The 24,473-nt window shown below is 36.2% G+C and overlaps 1 protein-coding gene across 1 annotated transcript in view; it reads left to right on the top strand.

Annotated features, from left to right (window-relative positions):
* The window catches only part of slc30a6 (solute carrier family 30 member 6), a 144,353-nt gene extending 120,434 nt beyond the window's left edge, over window positions 1-23,919 (top strand). The window contains exons 14-15 of the mRNA XM_039738151.1: window positions 2,959-3,027; window positions 21,886-23,919. Of these exons, the coding sequence (XP_039594085.1) occupies window positions 2,959-3,027; window positions 21,886-22,416 (600 nt within the window). The 3' untranslated portion in view covers window positions 22,417-23,919. The remainder of the gene's footprint in view (window positions 1-2,958; window positions 3,028-21,885) is intronic.
* Window positions 23,920-24,473: the final 554 nt, after the last annotated feature.

The following is a 24,473-nucleotide window of genomic DNA, read 5'->3' as shown; positions in this document are numbered from 1 at the left end:
AACATACTCGGTTCTATTGAAAAGTGTCAATTTTATAATTAACATTAGAAATACTTGACTCCCTGAGACACATGAGGTCTTTGTTTATTGCAGACTGCTTCTGTGTGTTGTATGAAATTAAGGAAAGAAATGTGTACATTTTCTATCTATACTGATAAAAGGCAAAGCCCTCACTCACTCACTCACTCACTCACTCACTCACTCACACACTCACACACTCACACACTCACTCACACACTCACTAATTCTCCAACTTCCCGTGTGGGTGGAAGGCTGAAATTTGGCAGGTTCATTCCTTACAAAAGTTGGGCAGGTTTTATATCGAAATTCTACGCGTAATGGTCATGGTAGAATTGAAGAGTCGCATAGTGTGGGGTTGCGTGATCACATTTAAAAAAATATATCTTTAAAGTTCTATTTAGTCCATATGTGTCAAACTCAAGGGCCGCGGGCCACATCCGGCCCGGCGTAATTATATCCGCCCGAGATCATTTTATATACTGTATTATTGTTATTAAAGCCCGGGTATATGAAGCGCTGGTAACACAATAAACTACAGATCCCATAATGCAGCGCTTCAGCTGCCTTGCCGAACACTTAACCGCGTTAATCAAGTCTACCTTACGATGCTGCAAGTTATTGCGAAGCTAGCTCACACGATGCTGAAGAGAAAAGTTGATTCTGAAAATAGAGCCTTTAAAAACCGATGGGAGGCTGAGTATATGTTTACTGAACCCGTGTGTCTCATTTGTGGAGCTAATGTGGCTGTAATTACAGAATTTAATCTAAGACGGCACTATGAGACATAACATCAGGGTAACCTGAATGCAATGCAGAAGATACAGAAAACAGCATAATTAAATAAGAATCTGACACTTCAGCGGACGCTTTAACCGTGCACAATCACAAAGTGATTTCAAGTGAAGCTGCTTTTATGGGAGACACAAATGCACCAGTTCACCTTGCCCCACTTTCCCTGTTGCCAAGTAATGTTAAACCAAGTCGTCACTACGGTGTTCCCAAATACGCACTTTGCTGATAAACTGAGCGCACTGCGCACTGAGTTTGCACGGCGCTTTGGTGACTTTGAAGAACAAAAAAAGTCCGTCTACATGCGGCTCGAACCTTGTGCATGTTTGGTAGCACATATCTGTGTGAGAAGCTCTTCTCAGTGATAAAGACTAACAAAACAGCACACAGGAGTCGCCTCACTGATGAGCACCTGCAATCCATCCTGAGAATCTCCACAACACAGAACCTCACACCAAACAGAAACGAACTTGTGGCCAAAAAAAGATGCCAGGCGTCCAGCTCTAAAATGACATATGAGCAAAGACAACTGAATGATTTGATTTGTTATTGCTGAAAGGAACACATTTTATTTATATTTCCAGGTTTTGTTATGCAGCATGTTCATATTTGAATTTGTATAATTTTGACACGATATATTTTTATGGAGAGCAAAATCTTTTGGGATATTTAAAATCTAAGTTTATTTTTTATATAAAATTACATAAGAGTAAAGAAATTTGAATGTTTGTTCTTTTAACGTTTACTTTATTTCTAACTTGTATAATTTGGACAGGATATATTTTTATGGAGAGCAAAATATTATAAGTTGTTTAAGGTTTGAGTTGATTTATTCACAAATAATATTCCTGTCTGTTTTACCATTCCTACCAAAGATATTTCTGTCGACTAAATAAAAATTCCTTCTATTTAAAATTTAAATAGAACTTGAACAAATACGATAGTTCATAATATCCACGCAGACTTGCACGTAAGAGCGGGAGTCATCCGTTTTAACAAGCAGCGTATTGCACTGATACGAAATAGCTGTGTGTGTATATATGTAGATATGTATATATATATGTTTATATATGTGTGTGTGTATGTAAATATATATATATGTATTTGTGTGTATATATGTGTGTGTATGTATGTATGTATGTGTGTATGTATTTATGTGTATATGTATAGATATGTATATATATATATATGTTTATGTGTGTGTGTGTAAATATATATATATATATATATATATATATATATATATATATATATATATATATATATATATATATATGACAACAACACTCATCACTCACAACAGTGACAAAACAATTACATTGACAATCAGGTTACGTTATTTTCAAAATGTTTCCTTTTCTTTTCATTGCTTCTTTAACACACTACTTCTCCGCTGCGAAGCGCGGGTATTTTGCTAGTTTGTAATAAAACAAAAAATAAGATAAAAAAAAAAATCACCGTTTAATGTGTAAGCAAAATATAACCTACTATTATGATGTAAAAGCAGCCTGAATGCTACAGTGGTTTGTTCAAGTCACATGTTTTCCTAACAAAATATCACAAAAATAAGCTTTCCTAATGGTATGGTGGTGAAATATAATCCTATATCCATTGTCCCCATGGTATAGTTATGAAATATAATTATATATTAATTTAGTTATTATCCCAAACAGATTCTTGGCTCCAATGCAGGATTCACATTTGGGAAAATAGAACAAAAGCTGAAAACACTTCAGCTGCTGGTGAAAAACCATCCCACGTAGTGACATAGTTGCAAGATACGTTCAGTATCATAGATATTTCTTTTGAAGTAGTTCAATATGAGAAACAGAGTACTATACTCTGGCTTCAGGCCAGTAAATGCATCAGCCAGCAATTCTTCCTCAGATTTCAAGCAAACTCCCCAAAGCTGTCCTCCCTTTTGTTAAATTTTGAAATGCCACAGATAATAGGATGCAAACTTCATATTTCATGTTACAATTATTACTTATTAAACTATTTACCTATTCATATGATAGATAAAATCCATGCTGGTATGTCACTTGAGTATACAGAACAAGGTAATCGTGGGCAGCTAACTTTTAGTATTGAAAAGCTTCTTCAGTAAAATGTGTACAGTGTTAACAGTTCATTTTATTTTCAAAATAGGTTTCTACTCTTGATGGAGTATTAGAAGTACGCAATGAGCACTTTTGGACCGTTGGTTTTGGATCACTGGTACGTAATGTGTTATGTTTATTTCAAGTGAAGTATACTGTTGCTTGACTTTTGTGTGCTGGTTATCATGGATTGAAATAAAGCAAAAATGTACTAAATTCTCCAGTCTTCCATTTCCTAACTTCACTTAATCCAAGTAATGAACCATTTTTTGTTCATATTGGAGAATACATAAACTTAATCAAACTGAATTTTAGTAAAATATTATTTTGAAATGTTTATTTCCTGTTGTGACAGTAAAATATTACTGTGTTTTGTCGATATGCTCCAGGTAAAATGAGGGGCTGTGATTATAGCTATTAAGGTTAATGATTTAACTGTCTATATCAAAAACTATTTTATTTTCTCAGTCAATACTTAAATTTAGAGATTCTGTAACTATTTTACATATTTTTCAGTATTTAGTCCCCCACTATCATTATAAATTATTTCTGTAAAATATTTGTTGTTGTATCTTTTTTAGTTTTCAGACTACAGTTTAATAAATGTGCATCAATAATATTAGTTGCCTTATTTGAGTTGAATTATCTGTCAAAGGTCATTCTTTTACTGACAGCTTTCAATTATTAAAGTAAGACATGTAAAAGGTTAATCATTCTGTTTTTATCCCAAATCTCTAAGACATGAAGATTCATTTACCTGGAGAGTCTAAACAGGCTTTGTGTGAGTGAGTATGAATGTGTGTGTCTAGGGCTGGTTTTCACTTTGTGCTTCACCAGGAAAAAGAATGTATGGATAGATTAATTAAAATAGAAATGTTAATCACACTACTGTATATAGATTGTATATAGGTCTTTCTGTAGTTATGCCATGTTCCATATTTAATATTATTTATCCTTTCTATAATGAATTATTCAGCCTTAATCTGCACATTTTTTTAAACTTTTATTTTTTAATTAGTTTCATTAAACATTTTGCTTCTTTTCCTCTAACATTTCCTTGACAGGGAGATATTTTTCTATACTGGAATGCGAAAACAATGTCATCTTTGTTACTATTTTCAGTTTTCCCTTATCATCTTCTATTCTGATTGGGCTTGTTACATTTATTTTTAATTCTAAACTGACCAGATGTGAGTGAATATTGAGATCTACTCAAGTTTGCCCTGTAATGGACTGGTGCTCCATACATGGTTTATTCCTGCTCTCCATCTGATCCTGGTGTAGGATAGGATTCACTCTGTAAATTTATCCATGAAGTGCAAATAAAGAGGAACAAATTGATTCAATAAATGAATGAATGTAGGTGAACAGTGCCCTTCACTAATATTGACACCCTTGGTCAATAAAAAAAATGTCATTTTATTGAGGTAAAGTAATTAAACAGAAAATAAATTATCATCATGAAACAATATTTTTCTCAAGTAGCTGCCACCATTATTTGCACTTTTATTTTAAAACTTTTTTGCCCTAAAAGCCTTTGGCAAGATAAAAGCTTTGAGTCTGTAAGAAAAGATAAGTAATAACACTGTGATTTTTTTTTTTCCTTTGGTATTTTCATCTTTCAGACTTTTTAATTCTTACTGCTTAAAATATGTTAGGACTGTAGTAAACAGTATTTTTCTTGTACATTTTAAAATTGCATTGCCTTTATTTTCTGCAACTGATACTAAAGTACAGTCTGAAAATACTTTTTGTATTGTACTAATAAATATAGATATTTTGGGCATAGGTGCACCATTAAACAAAAAAAAAAACTTTTTTGTATTAGGCTGAAGGTTTCTAAAATTAGAAAGAATAATTAGAATATTGAATATTTTAGTAATGTTTTTACACTGTATGTATTTTTTAAGGTAAATGAGAGTTTATTATGTACTTTGGAGGTTTTATTGTAAATATCTCATCAGATGATAGGGCATGAAGATAGAATGGAAAAATATATGGAGGCTAATGCTTTTTTAATTTAGGTGGCAGATCTCCACAATATTTACAGTTGACCATATAAAATATAATTAAAAATAAACTTTCATTTAACCTCCAGACTTGCCATAATATACAGTGTATCCGGAAGTATTCACAGCGCATCACTTTTTCCACATTTTGTTATGTTACAGCCTTATTCCAAAATGGATTAAATTCATTTTTTTCCTCAGAATTCTACACACAACACCCCATAATGACAACGTGAAAAAAGTTTACTTGAAGTTTTTGCAAATTTATTAAAAATAAAAAACTGAGAAAGCACATGTACATACAGTGGATACGGAAAGTATTCAGACCCCCTTCAATTTTTCACTCTTTGTTATATTGCAGCCATTTGCTAAAATCATTTAAATTAATTTTTTTCCTCATTAATGTACACACAGCACCCTATATTGACAGACAAAAAAAATAATTTTTGAAATTGTTGCAGATTCATTAAAAAAGAAAAACTGAAACATCACATGGTCCTAAGTATTCAGACCCTTTGCTCAGTATTTAGTAGAAGGACCCTTTTGAGCTAATACAGCCATGAGTCTTCTTGGGAAAGTTTTTCACACCTGGATTTGGGGATCCTCTGCCATTCCTCCTTGCAGATCCTCTCCAGTTCTGTCAGGTTGGATGGTAAACGTTGGTGGACAGCCATTTTTAGGTCTCACCAGAGATGCTCAATTGGGTTTAAGTCAGGGCTCTGGCTGGGCCATTCAAGAACAGTCACAGAGTTGTTGTGAAGCCACTCCTTCGTTATTTTAGCTGTGTGCATAGGGTCATTGTCTTGTTGGAAGGTAAACCTTCGGCCCAGTCTGAGGTCCTTAGCACTCTGGAGAAGGTTTTTGTCCAGGATATCCCTGTACTTGGCCACAATCTTTCCCTCGATTGCAACCAGTCAGAGACCTAAAGAGACTGGTTTCCGTACCCACTGTAAGTATTCACAACCTTTGCCATGAAGCTCCAAATTGAGCTCAGGTGCATCCTGTTACCCCTGATCATCATTGAGATGTTTCTGCAGCTTCATTGGAGTCCACCTGTGGTAAATGCAGTTGATTGGATATGATTTGGACAAGCACACACCTGTCTATATAAGATCCCACAGTTAACAGTTTATGTCAGAGCACAAACCAAAAATGAAGTCAAAGGAATTGTCTGTAGACCTCCGAGACAGAATTGTCTCGAGGTACAAATCTGGGGAAGGTTACCGAAAAATTTCTGCTGCTTTGAAGGTCCCAGTGAGCACAGTGGCCTCCATCATCCGTAAGTGGAAGACGTTCGAAACCACCAGGACTCTCCCTAGAGCTGGCCGGCCATCTAAACTGAGTAATCGGGGGAGAAGGGTCTTAGTCGCGGAGGTGACCAAGAACCCGACGGTCACTCTGTCAGAGCTCCAGAGGTCCTCTGTGGAGAGAGGAGAACCTTCCAGAAGGACAACCATCTCTGCAGCAATCCACCAATGAGGCCTGTATGGTAGAGTGGCCAGATGGAAGCCACTTCTTAGTAGAAGGCACATGGCAGCACGCCTGGAGTTTGCGAAAAGGCACCTGAAGGATTCTCAGACTATGAGAAACAAAACTGTTCGGTCTGATGAGGCAAAAATTTAACTCTTTGGTGTGAATGCCAGGCGTCACATTTGGAGGAAACCAGGCACCGCTCATCACCAGGCCAATACCATCCCTACAGTGAAGCATGGTGGTGGCAGCATCATGCTGTGAGGATGTTTTTCAGCGGCAGGAACTGGGAGACTAGTCAGGATAAAGGGAAAGATGACTGCAGCAATGTACAGAGACATCCTGGATGAAAACCTGCTCCAGAGCGCTCTTGACCTCAGACTGGAGCGATGGTTCATCTTTCAGCAGGACAACGACCCTAAGCACACAGCCAAGATATCAAAGGAGTGGCTTCAGGACAACTCTGTGAATGTCCTTGAGTGGCCCAGCCAGAGCCCAGACTTGAATCCGATTGAACATCTCTGGAGAGATCTTAAAATGGCTGTGCACCGACGCTTCCCATCCAACCTGATGGAGCTTGAGAGGTGCTGCAAAGAGGAATGGGCGAAACTGGCCAAGAATAGGTGTGCCAAGCTTGTGGCATCATATTCAAAAAGACTTGAGGCTGTAATTGCTCCAAAGGTGCATCGACAAAGTATTGAGCAAAGGCTGTGAATACTTATGGACATGTGATTTCTCAGTTTTTTTTATTTTTAATACATTTGCAAAAACCAAGTAAACTTTTTTCTTGTTGTCATTATGGGGTGTTGTGTGTAGAATTCTAAGGGAAAAAATGAATTTAATCCATTTTGGAATAAGGCTGTAACATAACAAAATGTGGAAAAAGTGATGTGCTGTGAATACTTTCCGGATGTACTGTAATTTGTATATAGCAGAATGGTCACACATACAGTCATGTGAAAACATTAGGACACCCTTTGAAAGCATGTGGTTTTTTGTAACATTTTTAATAAATGGTTATTTCATCTCCGTTTCAACAATACAGAGAGATTAAAGTAATCCAACTAAACAAAGAAAACTGAAGAAAAGTCTTTTCAAGATCTTCTGTAAATGTCATTCTACAAAAATGCCTATTCTAACTGAGGAAAAGATAGGACACCCTTGCCCCTAATAGCGAGTGTTACCTCCTTTGGCTGAAATAACTGCAGTGAGACGGTTCTTGTAGCCATCTACCAGTCTTCGACATCGGTCTGAGGAAATTTTACCCCACTCCTCAATGCAGAACTTTTTCAGCTGTGAGATGTTTGAGGGGTTTCTTGCACGTACAGCCCTTTTCAAGTCACCCCACAGCATCTCAATGGGATTCAAATCTGGACTTTGACTTGGCCATTCCAGGACTCTCCATTTCTTCTTTTCAGCCAATCTTTGGTTGATTTACTAGTATGTTTTGGGTCATTGTCATGTTGCATGGTCCAGTTCCGCTTCAGCTTTAATTTTCTAACTGATGGTCTCACATGTTCTTCAAGCACCTTCTGATACACAGTAGAATTCATCGTGGATTCTATGATGGTGAGCTGACCAGGTCCTGCTGCAGCAAAGCAGCCCCAAACCATGACACTTCCACCTCCATGCTTCACAGTTGGTATGAGGTTCTTTTCTTGGAATGCTGTGTTTGGTTTACGCCAAACATGTCCTCTGCTGTTGTGTCCAAATAATTCAATTTTGGACTCATCTGTCCAAAGAACATTATTCCAGAAGTCCTGGTCTTTGTCAACTTTATCTCTGGCAAATGTCAGTCTGGCCTCGATGTTTCTCTTGGAAAGCAAAGGTTTCCTCCTTGCACACCTCCCATGCAAGTTAAACTTGTACAGTCTCTTTCTGATTGTAGAGGCATGTACTTCTACATCAACAGTAGCCAGAGCCTGCTGTAGTTCTCGAGATGACACTTTAGGGTTTTTGGAGACCTCTTTTAGCATCTTGCGGTCTGCTCTTGGGGTGAACTTGCTGGGGCGACCAGTCCTGGGCATGTTGGCAGTTGTTTTGAAAGCCCTCCACTTGTAGACTATCTTCCGGACAGTGGAATGGCTGATTTCAAAATCTTTTGAGATCTTTTTAAATCCCTTCCCAGACTCATAGGCTGCTACAATCTTTTTTCTGAAGTCCTCTGACAGCTCTTTTGTTCTCACCATGGTGCTCACTCTCACTTCAACAGTCAGGAGCACACCAAACTAAATGTCTGAGGTTTAAATAGGGCAAGCCTCATTCAACATGCAGAGTAACGATCTACTAATTATGTGCACCTGGTGTGATATACCTGTGTGAGATCTGAGCCAATTTAAGAGGGAATACATGTGAGGGTGTCCTATCTTTTTCCTCAGTTAGAATAGGCATTTTTGTAGAATGACATTTACAGAAGATCTTGAAAAGACTTTTCTTCAGTTTTCTTTGTTTAGTTTGATTACTTTAATCTCTGTATTGTTGAAACGGAGATGAAATAACCATTTATTAAAAATGTTACAAAAAACCACATGCTTTCAAAGGGTGTCCTAATGTTTTCACATGACTGTACATACATGTAAACAGTAATGCAGGGCATTTTACAAGTGAGTCTGGTAATGGTTTCATTTCTTTGCCTATTGCTGCTTGGATGGACTTTTACTATTATTTTACTATATATTACCAGAGAATTGTAATGTAATAAGATGAGTTGGGGAAACTGGTGGATGGGTAATGAGTGGTTCACATGTGTATCTATACATGAGAGATCAATAACATCAAAAATCAAAATGCTTAAAGAAGTAAATATCAACATAGTTTGGTTGCATTTAATCAAATTCAATCAGGAAGTGTGTGCATGACTGAGCTCTGCGATGTACTGGTGGCTCATCCCGGACTGTTTCCTTTCTTGTACCCAGTGCTACTGGATTAGGTTATCAACACCCATGAATTTAAACTGGATTAAGTGTAATCGATAATGGATGCTCATATGAAACCACTACTTTCATTTTAATTAAATTTAAATTAACATTTTTCTTATTGTCCTCTAGAATGATCATAGTATTTACATTGAGGTTTTTTAATCTAAGTGAATAATTTGACCAATTCTAAAATGTTAGACATGCTGTTGGCTTCAATGGCATCAGGCATCAAACATGGTAAAAACACTGGCTAATCATATTTATCTTTTTTATGTCTTTATATATATGCCCTGTACTATGTATTTCTGATCCCAAAGCAACATTTACGCATGTTATGACCAATTCTACAGAGTCTGCCTAAACAGGTATGCTTGTTTGTCATCATCATTCACACATCACAAAATGACATTTTATTTAAGCACGTGTAATGTCTTTTGCACTTCCAGAGGCCATCTTCTGGCGACAGTAGCCTAAGCTATATTGGCTTGTCGTTCCCCAGAGTTTTCCTTTTTTAATTTAGTTCTAGACATTGTAGAAACAGGCATACTATGCAAAGTAACTTTAAATAAGCTGTTTCTAGTATCTATCTATCTATCATACATTTCTATTCTCTTGGCTTATTTTTGAACCTTCCTATATTTATTTTTAAAACTATAGATAGAGATACCTACAAAAGATAAAGTAGAGTCATAATGCATCAGTACATAGGGTAGCATATCCATATCCGCACTGCTATAAAGGTAAACATAAGTGATATAGACAAATAAGATTATTATCAAATTAAGAACAAGCAGAAAACTTGAAACTTTTAAGCTGTAATGCACTTTAATTGTCAGTATATTCTAATACACAGGGTTTAGCTCATAAAATTACAAAGTATTGTTTATAAATATTTAAGGCTCTTTGTCAACTGGGTTTCTTATTGAAAATATCTCTATTGAAAAAATAAGTTTTATAAACTTAGTATGTCTTACAGGAACGAATAAGGGAATTCCATTAATTTTTGAAGAAACACTGCTGAATATAATAAAAGTGTTTTGTGAACATCTAGTAATATCAGTAATAATCAATGTAAAATGTTTTTTTTTGTTTTTTTTTCTTTTTCTAGACTGTAGTGTGTAATGTTTAGTGGTTAACACTGTTGCCTTGGAATGGATAAACAGTTTATAAATTAGATAGATTGATGGATGCATGGAGGTTTCAATACCAGTTAGGCTATGGAAAAAAGATTGAGTATTTTAACCACTCATGTATGAGGTGTCCAGCCATATATCTACGTACTTTACGTTGCAGTAAACCTGCAAGTCAATCAAAAGCAATAATTGTATTTATACATATCTATGGGTGTCTTTTTTTTTTTTTTTCCAAAATAAATCCTAAGTTTGTGTGTTGTCTGCTCTCTTTAATTACTAAATTATGTGATTTGCAGAAGCATACCCCAGGGTAAGCAGTGCGTCACAACTGAATGAATCCATTTTTAGCAAAGATTTTATCTTCTACAGCCACATACAGTGGATACATTGCATAACTGAGTTTCAGACTATTCTAACAATGTATATTTGTCTATGATTGACCATTCATATTACATGTCACAGCTCTGTATAAAAGATGGGAAATAAATGGCTTCTGCAACAATTCATCTTTACAGTCATATTCTGGTAACAGTTTGGACTCTGATTAGAACAACACATTTGATGAATTTTGTAAAGTTAGATATTTGTTTTAGTATCACTTTGAAACAGTCTGTAGTTTTACAGTTCAAGCATCATGAATTAAATTAGCATATCCAGAGACTGTTTGCTGCACATTCTGCCTATGTTAGTTTACTGAGCTGTGCTCTTTCAATATCAACTTAGAGTACAAGGAATGCATCTTAGTGCACCTGTGAATATTGTTATGTGAGGAAAGAGCTCAAATGTCACTTTATGACACCACTCGCATCACTGTGTTGTGAGCACATGAGAGGAAAAAGGGTGTAATATTTTATATCCAGCTTTTTTATGTTTCTAAAAAGCCACACTGTTTCCAAACGGGGGATACCTTGTGCCAAGCTCTCCTCATAAAGCAGCCTGTCTCCTGGTATCTCCTCCATGCTTTTGAGACTGTGCTGGTATAAATAGCCAACCTTGCGACAGGCATGTATGGATGTGCCATCCTGGAGGAGCTGGACTACCTGTGCAACTTGAATTGGCTGCAGGTATCACCACATGCTACCAGTAGTGACAATGACACTAGTAACTGCAAAACTAGAGTAGAATCCATCAGGAAGAATAAGGAGAGAGCAATTGTCTGTGGCCACCACCTGCAAAACCATTCCCTTTTTGGGAGTGTCTTGCTGTTACTTCTCCAGTGCACTTGTTATCGCTTTCATTTGCACCAAAGCAGGTGAAGCTGATTCACAGTTGCTTGTGCTTCCTAATTGGACAGATTGATATCCCTGAAGTTTAATTGACTTGGTGTTAGACTGTGATGATTAAATGTTCCCTTAATTTTTTGAGCAGTATATATGAAATATATTTACTGGTCAGCAGTATAATTGGTACCAGTTCCTTTTGCCAGTTGTGTATGTGATGGCACGTCTTTCCCAGATAAAAGTACTGCAAATATTATTCAGTTGAAAAATATTCAGTTTAGCAATTTTGGTGTCTTCTGCACAGTAAGTCTATGAGCATGAGAGTGGTAGTTAATCGTGGATGAGCAGAAATAGGATGACATCAGTCATAATTTTCATTGTGGTAAAGGTAATCCAGTGCCTCTGGCACTTCAGTCAAGCATGCTGGATTGGAATCCCACATTTGGATATTGTGTATGTGGAGTTTGCATATTCTTATCGTGTCGGTGTGAGTTTCATCTAGGTACCCTGATTTTCATCATGCATCCCCAAAGACGTGTGGGTTAGTTTTATTGTTTATTTCATATTTGTACTGTTAGTGCGAATATTGCTGTTTGTATGATGGACTAGCGCTTTATCCTGACTGATTACTACCTTGCACCCTGTGCTACTGAAATAGGCTGTGGCCCCCCATGACCCTGAATTTTATTTTACGTCCAGATAACTCAATGAGCAAATCACATATTTTCACAGCTAACAGAACAGAACTTTACTGTTTACTCAGGACTATTTGAGTGAATTTCACATAAAGGCAAAATTATGTTGCTTGTACACACATGATAACATCTAGGAGACAAAGCAATGAGAAGATGATACTCGTGTTATGACTGTTTAATATGCTGGTGGCTGGTCAATAACAGGTGGGACGGTAAATGTGCTTGCTCTGGGTCCTTGGCTTAGTACAATGCAAATTATATTTCTTTGTTTATATTGAATATGCTGATTTTTTGTAGAGAGTTGCCACTTATCTAAGCTTTTATAATGGTTGGTGTTTCATATCCATGACTATGTTGGATGCTTAGCGCCATCTACAGGACTCAAATGAGTTTACTTAACAACCTTTGAGTAAAAGTAGCAAACTAAGACCACATTCATCTCGCTTGTTGAAGAGATGTTATTGTTGCATGTCTGAAAGGTGAGGCTACCCTCCACACAACAGCAGTGTGAACACAATTTTCTCTCTCAATTTCTGAATGCGGATCAATATGGAAGAACATTCCCATTAATAACCCCATTTAAAGTTTCGTAATTAGGTAATTAATGAATGAACAGCTCCGTATCATGGTGAAATCAAGGGTCGATGGTTATATAGGTGTTAAGAATGTTCCAGTGATTTTTGGAAAAATTGGTTGAGGGCTGGAAATGCATTGTTTTCCCACATCCAATTTTTCATTTTTCCATATCGTCAGGAATGGATTAAAATAGATATCAAGGAATGATTATACAAATATGCCACATATACAGTATGTAAATATTGGAACATAGCTTATATCTACATTTTGTTTTGGTTTTGCAGATTCTTCTTTGTAACGAAACAAAAATGGTAATAATTAGCGGTCTAATGATGTTTCATATCGTAAAATTTCTCAATTAAAAAATATGATATACATCGTGGGTATATAAATGCGTATCACAATAATGTATTATCTGTTTATCTTTTATCTAACAGTTATTTACTGTATTGCTCTAGTTTAACAACAGATGGAATCAACTTTATACATGCATTTACAAGCCTTGGTCTTAGTTTATGTGGCTAAGCACCCAGTAACCTATTTAAGAATGGAGTCAGACAAAGTACAAATTGAGGGTGCCCCATTGTCTTTTAAGTGTGCTGTGTGGCAGCATTATGGATTTCCTGTTAAAGAAAACAGTGAGAAAATAACTAATAAGGCAAAGACAATTTGCAGACATTGCAAAAGAGTTTTGACATGAACCATGTACAATGCAGTCATGGTGACAAATACAAGTCACCTCCTGCAAAAAAGCATTTCCTTAAAGGCCAAGCATTTCCAACAGATTTATTTTCAGCCGTTTCCACAGTCCGGCTGGTGTCCTGCCCAAGGTTTGTTTCCTGCCTTGCACCCTGTGTTGGCTGGGTTTGGCTCCAGCAGACCCCTGTGACCCTGTGGTTGGGATATAGCGGGTTGGATAATGGATGGATCGATTTCCACAGTCCACATGTTTTTTGTTGTCATTGAGGATGAGGTGTTTTAGCTGCTTATGAACAAGCTAGAACCTAATTTCAGTATTGCCTCATGCCTGCACTTTAATGCCATTTTATTGCCAGCTGCATACAATGAGATTAAGATGAGTATGAGGACAACCCTGAGACTATGAACAGCTGGACCTTTTGTAGGGGGAACCAGCGCTATATCATGATTGCAGGACATGCTGTCATCATTGACCGTGAAATGGTGAGTTTTCTGCTTCAAACTCTGCCTCTTTTTGAAACACAATTCATACCATACCATTTTTATTTGTTGAGCGCTAAAAAACACAGCATTACAACTGACCGAAGCGCTGTACAGTTAAAAAGAAGCAAGACTAAAAACAAAATATTAAACACAAACATTAAGAGAGAAATTAAAACAGAGATACTAAAAACAGGTCAGAGGACCCAATAAAATAGGGAAATAGGAAGAAACAAGTGGAAATGAGACAGGTTAAGAAGTAAAAGCCAATGTGAAGAAGTGTGTTTTTAGGTGTGATTTAAATGAGGTGACTGAGGTGGCTTTTCTAACCACTAAAGGTAGGGAGTTCCAGAGCCTGGGAGCACAAACGGAAAAAGCCCTTTCACCACAAGCTTTAAAACATGCCTTGGGAACAGTTAGGAGCAACTGATCACATGCTTTTGAAATTGAAGATCCACCTTACCCCCTCAATTCATTGGTGAAAACTTATTTCTTTGATTCAAAAACTCAATCCCATATGAATTGTGGTTCCGGTTTAAATGTATCTAACAAAAAAAGTGAGTTTTTGGACTTTTTGAGCATATGTGGAATACGTGACATGAGTGAGCTTCCCCACCAGTGGGACGTTTTTCACATTGTTTGCCATTGTACAGCACTGCTCACATTTGACTGGTATTCTGTCATAAACTTTCTATCTCTTTTCTGCATGAAAGAGATTAAAAAATTGTCAGCCACCAGTACAGACTGCATGGGGTAAGAAACATATGCATTAACTATCATTTTTGCATGGAGTATTATGAGTGTTTTGTGCTTTTTTTAGGCAGACTACATTTTTCACAGTGTTACTACATTACTTATGTAATGGCAAGAAAAATGCATTGCTTCAGAAGTAATAAAAACTTTTCAGTTTTCATTTTTGCTCATTCAGATTTTATTTAAAATATCATGAGAGAGTTTTAAATCATGAGCCAGTATCTTGAATTAAACCAAATCATGAGCTGAGTGCATCATTATAACCCAGTAATGACAGTACATTTTATTTACACATCACCTTTCTAACAATACTCAATGCACTTAAAACACATAGTCCAAGTAAAGTTTTCAAGTGTTAAATGGATTTTTTTACAAAATACTCTGTATTAACCTCTTACACTTAAATCACTTTAGGATGCAAAAACAACTCATAACTCATGGTTGCTGATTAAATTACCGTGCATGACCAAAAAATTGCTGAAGAAGGGCTTGGCTGCAGTATTTCAGTCACTGTTTTTCACACAGCTTGCATTGCACTATCCAATCCACACAATTGAGTAGAGGGGGCTATGAAATTAATCCTGAAGTACACTTATTCAATTTTCATTACGCAAATACAAATTCTTCCCTTAAAAGACAATATTTTAAGGACAAGCTCCATTCATCATGAGTAAATATAGGGTGGTCCAGATCTAATTATGCAATTTTCATTACGCTATAACTTATTAAGTTTATTACATAGAAAATCACCCGAAAAATCCCGGACCATCGAAAAGTGTGCGAATTGACGATATGAAGAATCGTCTTCGTGCCAAACTGGAATCGTCCCTGCATAAATCAAAGTCATCCAGACGATCTGCACGATCCAGACGATCTGGACCATCATATATATATATATATATATATATATATATATATATATATATATCAACTTTGGCTGTTTTTACCCTTGCCGTTGTATTCTGCTAGTGGTGGGACCTTTTTAAGTAAAAACAATGTATTTTTTGTAGAAGTGTTGGAGGCGAGTTCATTTTAAATTTGGGCTTACTTACCTGCATGTGTCTTGGATTGATATTTGTCCATTGAACAACTTTAATGACAGGCTTATAATGAAAGGAGGTTGAAATATTTGCGGAAGGTAAGATTAAACCTAGGGAAGAATATTTCGTTTTTGGCAGTCTGACAACATTAAATTGATTTATCAAAATATTTCTTCCAGTTTTGTTTCCAAATTCAGCCTCTTTAGGAATGATACAATTAAAGGATAGGTGATGCCACCCATACAAGCACATCTTATCTAAAACATGTTTTATTGTAAGTTATCTTGTCAATCATTACCAGAGTAGTAGGGTTCACTTAAATACATTTGTACAGTATGTAGCAAAAATCCACTGTGCAAAGAACATTTAGCTATCATGGGTCTCTTGCTAGCAGCTGAGATGCCATTCACATGGGCCATAAAACTGCAGCTATTTAGCCCAGTATTAGCTGCCAAAAAACAATAACAGCAAGGCTTTCTTTTCCATGACATGCTTTAAGTACACTAGCATTGCTGAACATACATTAGTAATTAAGGTGATGGTGACTGCTGAGAGAAATACACAAACTAACAAAAACATACTGAGATTGCTTTCTTCTTTCTTGTGTTGCGCCCAGTGATGTCTGGGTAGACGCCATCTCCTCTCAAGCTGAACTTTTTTAAGGAGAATTGAAGATTGATGGATCAAACCACTGCTTTCGTTTAAGTTAAATGTTACTTTTGACATTTTTGGCCATTTGTACTGATCATAATATTTACATCTGGGTATTTTATTGGTTAACTGACAAGTTATTTTTATAATTTCTATGTAAACATAGTCCAAGTCTCATTGCCCAAATTGCTTCCATACTGCTGTCTCTAAATACCTGCATCATATGTGCCAGCTCCACGCCTGTACAAAGCAGTTAAGCTATTCTTAAAGCATTTATAATTGAGGTACTACATATTGGGTATTCTGGAGCAACTCTTACATAAAGAGGTTACTGAAAAATTGTACAGACTCTGCCTGAGAAGTAATGTTTGTTTCACATCTTCATTCACGTTTTCTGAAATTGTCAATTAGCTTCAGCGTATTAATGTCATGTTTGCTCCGAGATGCCATCTGCTGGTAAGTTTTTGTTGAAATGCATTATGTTTCTTGAGGGTTTAGATTTCAATTGAAGGTACCTTTAAAATACATTGCTTTGTTTACTGTAACAATCCCTGTTTTGAGGTAAAAAAAAAAAAACTAAAATTGTAATCATCAGTTTATTCTAATTTGATTCTCCAAAATATATTGTAATTTCCCCTAATCATTATTTTTTTGATCTAAAATGTTTTCCCCTCCTATTATAGTGTTCATAGTGGGATTCTATTGTAATTGATTCTACAAGATAAACTTAAATTTACAGCAGTCGTGAATTTTCTGATATACGGTGCATCCATCCCATGCAAAACCACCGATTGTGTTCTTGCTGCGGTAGCTGATGTCTGTGTGCCGCAGTGATCCCTCAAGTAATACCATGTATACATACTGATATTGGATTTCTGTCCTATTTATGGATTTCACAGAATGAAAATCATGTTTGAATATAAGGATGTTCATAGGGTTTATCTGATACCAGAGTACTTGGGGACAAAAGTCAACAATCGGCATTACAGTTGTTACATTTGATCTGCGGCTACATGTCTAGACACTTGGATAAACAGACAGGGATGAATTGTAATCTTCTCATAAATGCAGCTCCCACTCGGCCAAACTTGGAGAAGACAAATGGGTTTTAAGGGTTTACTGGGGATGACTAGCAAATGCCCTGTTAAAGATAAGGTCTCTATCATTTTGGGAGTGGTCAGGGATGTCAAGTCTGAGTAGATCATGTTTAAAACCTTAACTAGTAAAGGCAGGTGCAGGGTGCTGTGGTCAGAAGGTTGTTGGTGACTGTTGACAGTCATAGGACCAGTTGGTGTACATCTGCAGTAAAGAAATCTTTCAAGTTGTAGAAAGAGTCCCTCCTTTCAGTGTTAGCAGAAGGGTCTTTGGATTTGAGAGTGAAGTTCCAGCACTCTAAAAATGCAGCTACTACAGTAATGATCAACGCGAATGGCTGTGTCTGTGCAGAGTTTGGAGAGGTCAGGGAGAATAACTTAGAAGTTCTAGCAAGAGAAGGCAGGATTTTACCCAGGTCGTTAAAAGGGGTTGTAGGGCTAACAGGACATTGGCCTCAGCTGGATATATCAAATGTTGTAAGGAAGCCTTTCAGGAATTCCTAATCATGGGGAATATTCCCTCCTGGGAGTAGGCAGAGCCAGAAGCATTAGTTGGGATTACGTCCATCTCTGTCGCTGAGGTTACCACCATGATTATAAAGCTCTATAGTGGTAAACCTTTAGGGTTGGATGAGATCCCCCTAGCAATGCTAAAATACTGGAGGTTTTTAAGGCTGGTGCTGCTACTAACCAACCTCTTCTGCCCTTAGTGAATGGCAGGGACTATTCATTGAGACTCTCACACTGGAGTGGAAGGTTCCAATGGGGTAGTTGACTGTAAAGGGTCAGGAATAGTTTATTGGGTGGCACACTGAGACACTAGGATCTCAATCCAGGTTGTTCATTGTGTGGTGGGTGCAGCAACACTCTGTAATCAGCGCACGCGCCCATCCTCTATATTAGAACATTATTGCATAGGTTCTTGTATTCCATAATTATGTTAGGTAATCAAGAACTGTTAAGATTTTTTAACAGCACAGTGGATGCTCTTATTTCAGTGTTAATTTGTTAATGTACCAAAAGAACTTAAAATAGACATTTCTGGTTTCTTAGAACAGCATGCTTTGTTAAGTGGACTGTCTGTACATAAAAAGATTTATGTTTGTGAATCTTGCTGAGAAGAGAGACCTTCACTTTTTTTATTTCATACATCAACTGCCAAAACGACTAAATAAGCAGAGCCTTTTCTTTATAGTTTAAACTAAAAATTATATCACTCGCCATACATACTTGGGAGTGCAGCTGGATGATAAATTGGACTGGACTGCCAATACTGATGCTCTGTGCAAGAGAGAACAGAGCTGACTATACTTCATTAGTAGGCTGGTTCCTTCAACATCTGCAATAAGATGCTGCAGATGTTCTATCAGATGTTTGTGGTGAGCACCCTCTTCTACGCGGTGGTGAGCTGGGGAGGCAGCATAAAGAAGAGGGACACCTCACGCCTGGACAAACTGGTGAGGAAGGCAGGCTCTATTGTAGGCACGGAGCTGGACAGTTTGACATCCGTGGCAGAGTGATGGGCGCTGAGCAGACTCCTGTCAATCATGGAGAATCCACTGCATCCACTGAACAGGATCATCTCCAGACAGAGGAGCAGCTTCAGACAGACTGCTGTCACCGCCCTGCTCCACTGACAGACTGAGGAGACCCCACACTATGTGACTCTTCAATTCCACCTGGGGGTAAATGTTAACATTATACAAAGTTATTGTCTGTTATACCTGCATTGTTATCACTCTTTAATTTAATATTGTTTTTTTTTTAATCAGGCTGCTGCTGCTGAAGTATGTGAATTTCCCCTTGGGATTAACAAAGTCTATCTATCTATCTATCTATCTATCTATCTATCTATCTATCTATCTTATTCACTTGTTTTTTTTTTATGTAGTGAACATTTGTTTTAAACAAATTTTCCATTTTTTTAAAATATGTACATTTGCAGTGTCTTTTGTTTTGGTATTTTTCAGCATTTACTAAAGCTTTATTGGTTTGTCATTTACTTTTTGTTTTTTTTTAACTTAAAAATGGTTACATTTTAATAGTATTACTTATTTTTGCACTTAAACTTAATTCTTTGGTGATAAGTAGTATCCATTGAATAATACTTTTATATTCTATCCATCATAAGCACAAGCTAATTAATTCTCAAGTAAACTCTTAGTAAATAAAAATACATCCCTCTTTTCTCAGTGCTTGACAGAAGTTAAGTAGTTTATAGATCTCCTGGGCTTTATTTAAACTTGATGTTTCTTTTGTTTTTTTCTTACTATCACCAATAGTTTGCATAACACTGAAATGTCATAACCAATTACTTATTTTAATGTTGTATTATAATTGCCTCCAGATGCTGAATACACAAACAACAACTTAGAGATTTTTGAGCAAAACAAAACTTTTAAGAAGCTTGATTCATATAATATATTTGGTGATATGAAAAAGATATTTCAAATTGTTTGCAGTGTAATACTTGCTCTTTTGCTCTGTTTAATTCATCCAACATACTCATTTTAAACATCTAAACTGAGAAAGTCCATTTTTGCATTCTGCTGTCTGGTACATGTTCCTCATAAAATAATTCTTTGGCTGAATCCTGTAAGAGTGACTGCTTGGTTGTTTTCCCTATTTTATGCATCAATGTTTGCCTATAAAGAATTGATAAAATATATTGCTAATGTGCTACAGACAAATATAAGAATACTGAAGTGATACGTTCTTAGTATTGCTTAATCAAGATTTTCACATTCATTAGACATGTTTGTGTTTTAATTAGATATTTCTTACAGGCCTCAATAGCTTTAATCCTAGTACACAGGGCGGAAGAAAGTAAAAATACACAACAAAATTGCACCAAGAAAAGTGTCTCCTGCACTTCTTAAAGAATTGTCCCTGGCACATTTTAAGCGCTGTGACTTTTCTTGTTTTCTTTAAAAATGCATAAATGATCAAGTTATGGATATTCAGTAGATGATAGGACTATGCACAGCCATCCCTGCTTGATTTTTTTTAAGAGTTCTTTTATTTGTTGAAATTCTAAAAAAAAGACAAACTAATGTGGCTGGCTAGGTATAGTTACGATTACTGGCACCACATAATTGCTGAATACTTAGGAGCTTCGTGAGACTCTTGAGCATTTCAGATTCAGTTTTAGTAGCCATGTATCATATTGTATGTACATTTTAAATCTTGCTTTTGGTTTCCATTTCATCAGCATGTGCTGTAAACAGGCTTGTGCTCTGAATAAATTATTTGAGTGTTTTAAAAATGTAAACAAGAAACTTTTGTGGGGACTTCTCAGGTGCAGTTTATGAAGTTACATTGATTTCTACTCTTGGATTTTGTAAGACATGCTAACAGATTAGCTATTTGTATTAAATGTGTAAAAAAAAAAAAAAAGGGTTACAACTCAACAAATTTAAAGCTACTCTTACAATTCAAGTAAAGATAACAGTAATAAGAATCTCCATTGATGTGTCTGCTTATTGAATATGCATCTTTGTAGGCCTCATTTTTCAGATGTTTTATTTGGCCCATTTCATTCTTATCCATTCAGACATGATACCATTTAGTGTGACTTTTATAATATGTACGTTATAAAGGGAGTGCTGTGGTTTTACATACTATTCACAATGTATTTTATAGATTCTTAAACTTGCATGTATTCTAACGGACATAACTATCTTGGTGTTTAGACTTCGGTTTTATAGTTTTCATAAAAGATTATGCAGAATATACTCTGTGTGTGTGTGTATATATATATATATATATATACACACACACACACTCTGTGTCTTTTTAAATATATCTGGGTTGCTGTATCACTGTTACTTCCACTTTAGTCTAATAATCTCTTGTTACACGCTAAACACAATATATTTGAAGGATATTTAATTTATTCTTTTACTCTGCTGCTTTTCTGGAACAAACATTAGTACATATTTTATTTGAAACTAGCACAACTTTTATTTGTGTGTGTGTGTGCATTTTAAGTCTAGCTAGTTGACAATGGCTCATTAAGTGCTTTATAGACTTTAACTACAAATCTCTTGGCATCACAGTGTTTTTTAGTTTAAATACTGGTAATCCTTAAATATAAAAGTAAATTCAGAGAACAGTGTTTGAGTTAATTGTTCAATAACAAATTTGGAGTTTTTTAATTCATCGTTTGAGCTGCTAATACAGTTTATTTAAGAACAGTGTTAACAGATTTTTTAAATTTCTATCTGTTATATTTTCAGGCTGGTTCAGTACACGTCCGAATACGCAGAGATGCCAATGAGCAGATGGTGCTTGCTCATGTAACCCATCGTCTTTATACACTTGTTTCAACACTAACTGTTCAGATTTTTAAGGATGACTGGATTCGACCATCACTGGTAACTGGAGCAATTCCAGTAGGTATGCTAAATCTCTCCGAGTACAGCAGCCTACCACCACCACCACCACCATCCCATGTGAAAACAGTAGATGACTTAAGCCCGGCTACATCTACCCCTGCGAAGCCAAGCAGCCCGCCTCCAGAGTTCTCATTTAACACTCCAGGAAGAAACGTTAACCCTGTCGTCCTGCCAAGTGCACAGCCTAGGCCATACGGTATGGGATTTCATTATGGCTCTATGTCATACAATAATATGTTTACACAAAGTACTGGAAGACCAGGAGGTGGATTTGGAATGGGACCAGCACATGGACTCAGGACAGGTTTCTCCAGTGTTCCCAACAGATTTGGAACAAACAGTTTAGGACAGTTTGGTTTGCATAAACAGTGATCAGCTGCTAGTACAATACTTATGATGGCATGAAAGTTTCATATTTTTACATTTTTGTATTAATGGACAGCAATACACTATTTAAAAAGTTACCATTATTTTTTTTCCTTGGGGATTATTCTACATTTTTTGCTTATTGGATTGCTAAGTGAATATCTTTTTCATTCCTTTATTTAATTTTTTGTGCTGCTGATTTTAATGTTGAGTTCAACCCTTACTGTCTGAGTGAGGGTGCAGTTTAAGAGGCCTTATAGGAAGCAAAGGAAGTACATGGACGTTCAAAACCATAATGCACCACTGCGTTCACTGGCTCAGTTCTGTTTTGTTAAGTATCATATTGTGCTTCAGGTTCATGTTAGCTGTTACACAGTGGTAATGCTTCAGGTGCCAAACGACCGGTCAGTCTCAGTTTATATCCTTTCAGGTAAAGAAATAATAAGCTTGGATAAAATGCCTCCTATATTTAGTTTCAATTTTTTTTGTCCCTGTTAACTTAAAGTAATTTTTATTTCAGTTCCTTTGGCATCAGGACTATTCCAAAGACATTTTACATTAAACAATATTTTATTAGAGTTAAGTTTGAGCAGAACTCTGAAATTATTGAATCAGATTCAACACATCCTACTTAATTGTATGTTATAGTAAGTGGTGATTCTAATTTATTTAATTATCGTAATAATTATTATTGTTTATCAATGGGCATGATAATGGTGTTGCTAAAACAACTTTATTTTTGATAAAACAAGCATACATTATGTATATTTTAAACTGTTGCATTGATAGCTATGAGAAAGGAACAGTTCTTTTTCACTGAATTATTTTTCTAAAACACAATCCCTTTCGCTGCGCTGGGCTGGCGTTTCCTGCCTTGTGCCCTGTGTTGGCTGGCATTGGCTCCAGCAGATCTCCGTGACCCTGTAGTTCGGATATAGCGGGTTGGAAAATGGATGGATGGACAATCCCTTCAGGTCTAAATTATGACTTTCTTACCTTGAGTTTGATCTCCTCCTGAATTAGACATTTTAAACCAGTTATACAATCGGTGGTTAGTATTATTTACAATTATGTCTTTTTTTTTTTTTTTTGCTACCAAACTTGGGAAACCACACAGTATCAGATCATTTTCAACTGTCTTTTTTATGGTCATTTTATGTAAATATTTTTGTGATTGAATTGTTTGAAGCAGTGATTGGGGGGGGACGCTGTTTGTTTTGTGCTAAAATTCAAGCAAGTGCAGCAGAGACCCGGAGCGCTAATTGTGCAAGTTAAAGTGTATATGTTCCACAGTTGCGACTTTTATATATAAATAAAAGTCTAATTTGTTGCTGATAAAATATTCTTTTAGTGAAAAGTATTGTACAGCTTTCTGTATTCCTTGATTGTACTGCTAAATTAGGGAATGCTTCTAGAATTAACTAGTTGCTCTTTTGTTGCTGTAATTAAATTCACAACTTAATTTTCCTTTAGTACAAGTTTAATTAATTAAATATTTTTGGAAGTATTGTTTATGGCATGGTTATTGAATACTGTTATAAGATGGCAAGGCATTTTATCAGATTAGCTGGTTGAGCCTTTATCCCTTGATGTTTTCAGTGCTACCAGTTAACGGGAATGGCTGTCATTCTTCCTCCCTGACTACCTGTGTGTTTCTATGTCTGTATTCAAGTCAGCAGTTATATTGGACAGAGAGCTTTCACAGATTAAAGTTTACCTATCCAGTTTGACAGATATAAACATTTTTACAACAACAACATTTATTTATATAGCACATTTTCATACAAACAGTAGCTCAAAGTGCTTTACATATTAAAGAATAGAAAAATGAAAGACACAATTATAAAACAAAATAAATCAACATTAACATCGAATAAGAGTAAGGTTCAATGGCCAGGGGACAGAAAAACAAAAAACTCCAGACGGCTGGAGAAAAAATAAAATCTGTAGGGATTCCAGACCATGAGACCGCCCAGTCCCCTCTGGGCATTCTACCTAACATAAATGAAACAGTCCTCTTTGGATTTAGGGTTCTCACGGAAGGGCTTGATGATGATGATGGT

This window comes from Polypterus senegalus, chromosome 16 (assembly GCF_016835505.1).
Source record: "Polypterus senegalus isolate Bchr_013 chromosome 16, ASM1683550v1, whole genome shotgun sequence".
Taxonomy (NCBI): domain Eukaryota; kingdom Metazoa; phylum Chordata; class Cladistia; order Polypteriformes; family Polypteridae; genus Polypterus; species Polypterus senegalus.
Note: the sequence above shows the minus strand (reverse complement) of the source record. Positions and strands in the feature narration are given on the sequence as shown.